This window comes from Fukomys damarensis, unplaced genomic scaffold (assembly GCF_012274545.1).
Source record: "Fukomys damarensis isolate Sample0158 unplaced genomic scaffold, DMR_v1.0_HiC HiC_scaffold_20, whole genome shotgun sequence".
NCBI classification, from domain to species: Eukaryota; Metazoa; Chordata; class Mammalia; order Rodentia; family Bathyergidae; genus Fukomys; species Fukomys damarensis.
This window is the reverse complement of record NW_022900932.1, coordinates 8698740-8703180: the sequence shown is the minus strand read 5'-3', so window position 1 is coordinate 8703180 and position 4441 is coordinate 8698740. Positions and strand designations below refer to the sequence as shown.

The 4441-nt window shown below is 51.5% G+C and overlaps 1 protein-coding gene across 1 annotated transcript; it reads left to right on the top strand.

The window, feature by feature from the left end:
• Window positions 1-298: 298 nt before the first annotated feature.
• Window positions 299-1950, top strand: Tbcc (tubulin folding cofactor C). Its single transcript, XM_010617630.3, has one exon. The coding sequence runs from the start codon at window positions 430-432 to the stop codon at window positions 1465-1467; it is 1038 nt and encodes a 345-aa protein (XP_010615932.1). The 5' UTR covers window positions 299-429; the 3' UTR covers window positions 1468-1950.
• Window positions 1951-4441: the final 2491 nt, after the last annotated feature.

The window sequence follows — 4441 nt, the reverse complement described above, 5'->3', positions numbered from 1 at the left end:
ACTCCCCACCGCCCAGGAGCCGATCTCCGGCCTGTAAGGGGGTAGTGGGGAGGAGCTGGGGGGAGGGGGAGGCCTGCGAGTTTCTAACCTTGTTCTTATAAACAAACCCACATGTGCAGCTGCCGCTGCTGCAACTCACCCCACAATCCCGGATATAAGTCCTGCCCCTTTAAGAGGAAAAAAAGCTTCCCCCGCCTGCCTCCCACCCCACCCATCCACAAGGACCTTTGTCTCCCCACCCCCCTTGTCAGCCCGCCCTGCCCTACTGCCACGCCCCGCCGGCGCGTAGGAACCAATAGGCGAAGAGGATAAGCCCCGGGCCTGACGTCAGCGCTATCGACCAATCACAGCGCGCGTTGGTGGGCGGTGTCCCGGAGGGCGCACCCCGAGGAAGGAAGGAAGGGTGGGGAGAGGAAGCTGGAATTCAAGATGGAGATCTCGGTCTGCTCCGCCACCTCTTCGGAGAACGGGGATGTGGGATCCCAAAGGGACTTGAGGCTGGTGCCCGAGCGGCTTCACAGACGCGAGCAAGAGCGGCAGCTGGAGGTGGAAAGGCGGAAGCAGAAGCGGCAGGACCAGGCGGTGGAAGAGGAGCAGAGCGACTTCTTCGCCGTCGCTTTCTCCCGCGAGCGCGCGGCGGTGCAGGAGCTGCTGGAGGGCGAGTCGTCCGCGGAGCGGCTGGAGGAAGCGGCGGCCCGGCTGCAGGGGCTGCAGAAGCTTCTCAACGACGGGGTAAGGTTCCTGGCCGCCTACGACTTGCGGCAGGGACAGGAGGCCCTGACGCAGCTCCAGGCGTCCCTGGCCGAGCGGCGCCAGGAGCTACAGCCCAAGAAGCGCTTCGCCTTCAAGGCGCGGAAGAAAGACTCTGCCTCGGTCCCCCGGGGAGGAGCGGCTGCCGACGCCCCGGCGACTGAAGGCATCGCGGCCCCTTCGCTGCCCTCGAAGGCGGAAGGAGCCCTCGGGCTCAGCTGGGCCTGCGGCTTCTCCCACCGCGACTCCCAGGTCTTGGAGATGAGCGCAGACGAGCTGAGCCAGCGCGACGTCCTCCTGAGCGAGCTGAGCGGCTGCACCGTGCGGCTGTACGGCAACCCCAACACCCTGCGGCTGGCCAGGGCCCGCGGCTGCAAGGTGCTCTGCGGCCCGGTGACCACCTCCGTGTTCCTGGAGGACTGCAGTGGCTGCGTGCTGGCCGTGGCCTGCCAGCAGCTCCGTGTGCACACCACCAGGGACACCCGCATCTTCCTGCAGGTCACCAGCAGGGCTATCGTGGAGGACTGCGGCGGCATCCGCTTCGCCCCTTATTCCTGGAGCTACGAGGGCATCGACAGGGACTTCGAGGCCTCCGGTTTAGACAGGAGCAAAAACAACTGGAGCGACGTTGACGATTTCAACTGGCTGGCGAGGGATGTGGCCTCCCCAAACTGGAGTATTCTTCCTGAGGAGGAGCGAGAGATCGAGTGGGACTGAGCCGGTGTCACTGGGTTCCCCCTCCTACAGATGCTTGCCTTGTGGGAAGGACTTCAGCCATCGGAGCCGAAGAGTTGTATGATTTCAGTAGTTCAGGCTTGATGTGATAGGCTCCTGTCTGTGATGGCCATTAAATTTATGACATCTAACGATATTTTGTCATTTGGGACTATCTACCAACTTTTCTTTGACTCTGATAATTTGAAGCAATAAGGGGAGAAGAGTAGTCGTGTTGGTTTTGAGCAGTGTGTGGTACTTCAGGCTGACCACAGAACATGATAAAATAAGTCTTCAGTAAGTGTTTAACAAGCAAAGTAGCAAGGGTTGCAGGAGCAGCCAGTTCATAAGGAAGTGTGGTACCAAACCTGTGCAAAAATAACATTTACAGAAGTTTTTTTGAATAAAGGTTTGACTTATATAAACGTTTCTCAGCCGGCCAATAAAAAACTCCTCTTCGGCCGGGTGTGGCGGCGCATGCCTGTAATCCCAGCACTCGGGAGGCTGAGGCAGGAGGGTCACTGTGCGTTCAAGACCAGCCTTGGCTACCTAGTGAGTTCCAGGTCTGTCTCAACCACATAGTGAGACCCTGTCCCAAAAAAACAAAAACTCCTCTTTGGTCTTTAGCTACACATTAGCGTTTAGCTACATATTAGCATGGGCTTCTGGAATCCAGTGCTGCCTAGAAAGTTTTAGATGGATCCTAAGAGGCCTATCAGTCTTACCAACTATAGGGCCCAAAACAGTTATAATAGCTACCAATCTTTTGTTCACTTCAAATGCCACGGACACTACCTATGCTCTTTAGTCTTTTTAAGTCCCCAGAATCTTAGGAGGTAGCTGCTGTTAGCACCATTTTTCAAGTGAGAAAACTGATAAATAATTTGCCCGGAGTCACACGCCTCTGGTGGTGGGCAGGGAATTGAAACCATGGAGTCTGGCTCCGAGCCATTTTCTTAATCACTGCTGCAGAGAGATTTGGCAGTGTTGGCAGAACTGGGAAGAAAGTTGTCCAGGCAAATAGGATTCGTTAAATTATGCTGCTGGGTATCTTCTTAGAGAAAGGAATTGAGACATCCAGCTGTGTTTTAATTTTTCCATTCATTTTGCTGTGTAACTTTCTGCTCTGTAAACCCAACCTCCTTAAATGGAATGAATGTTGTAAGATTTTTTTAAATGCTTTTTGGGGAAAAAGGGGGCAGTAAAAAGGGATTAGGGGTGTAGCTCAGTGGTAGAGCGCTTGCTTAGTATACACAAGGCCCTGAGTTCCATCTCCAGCACCACAAAACAAACGAGCCAGACACTGTCGCTCATGCCTGTGACCTAAACATTTGGGAGGCAGAAGCAGGACGGTTGCCTTGAGTTCAAGACCAACCTGGGCTACATAACGAGACCTTGTCTTCAAAACGAGATTAAAAATGAACATCTTGGGCCAGGGATTTAGCTCAGTGGTTCCTACCACCTGCCTCACAAGTGTCAGAAACAAGGACCTGAGTTCAATCCCTAATACAAAAAAAAAAAAAGAACGTCTCAGGGTCTTGTGGCTTCATAACTGCGGACATGCCTTTTCTTTAATACTTCAAATATTAGCGTACTTCAAACACCTTAAGTATTTCATGTTTGATATTTATATGTTCTTTCTCATTCCAAAAGGATTTAAAATGGTTTTGAGGTTAGGTGGAGTTTAGCAAGGTAACGAAAAAGTAAGAGAAGGAAAGATTAGGTAGAGTAAATGCATGCAGAAATTCTCTTTAATGGGAAGTGAATCCAGGTTTTTTTTGTTTTGTTTTTGTCTTGAAAAAGGATCTGGTCAGGGGATGTGGCTCAATAGTAGAACCCTTACCAAGTATGTGAAAGGCTCTGGGTTTGATCCCCAGCACCACAAATAAAGTCCTGTGGTTGGGCCTGGGATTTAGCTCAGTGGCACCACGCCTGCCTTGCAAGTGCAAGGTCCTGAGTTTGATCCCCAGTACCAAAAAAAAAAAAAAAATCCCTTGATCGTTTTACAAACCTAATTTGTAAGAGATGACAGGTTGCAAAATCAGGGCATTTAAACTATAATTAATATCAGCTAAGCTGAGCTTTTACTGTTGCTCAGCAAGCCCAGGATGAGTGGTTTGTTTTTTTTTTTTCAAATCTTTATTTTTATTTATTCTCACTGTTTAGTTCAGGCTTGCCTCAAGCTCACTATGTAGCCCAGGCTGGCCTTGAACTTGTAGTGATCCTCCTGTCTCAGCCTCCCAGGTGTTGCGATTACCCTGCATGCGCCAACTCTTTTCCAAATCTCTTTTTTTTTTTGTACTGGGGAATGAACTTGGGTCCTTGAGCTTGTGGGTCAAGGTGCTGGAACCACTGAGCTAAATCCTTGGTCCTCTTTCCCAAATCTGTATGCCAAGTAGTACACACTTTGTCTGCTTTTCTAAAGATCAGTCTTATGCCCAGAACCCTGCCAACCTCACCTAACAACTTACAAGGCATACCTAGCACCCTTTTAGTGCCTTTCGTTGTTTTTGTTGAGTCAAAGTCTTGCTATGTAGTTCATCCTGGCCTTGAACTCACTGTACCCTAGGCTGGCCTCGAGCTCATGGCAATCCTGCCTCAGCCTCCCCAGTGCTGGGATTACAGGCGTGCACCACCACAACCGGCTAACGAGATTTTCCTTTCTAGAGGCAAATCACCCCCTCCCCAGAGCCAGGTTCTGCCACACTGCCTGCTACTGAGGCCACCAGTCCAAACTTCCTACTCCTGGGATAAGCTCCTCCCTTCCACCTTGGGGCAGGTCAGCCTCAGGAGGAAGTTGCTCCTTCTGAACCACAGTTCTCATTAGGAACCATGACCAGGACCAGGGTGCTGCCCTCATCCTAATCTTAAGGGATGACACAACCTATTGTCTTGGTCTTTTCGGTTTTTTTTGGTACCGGGGATCAACTCGGGTCCTTGCCCTTGCAAGGCAGGTGGTGGAACCACTGAGCTAAAT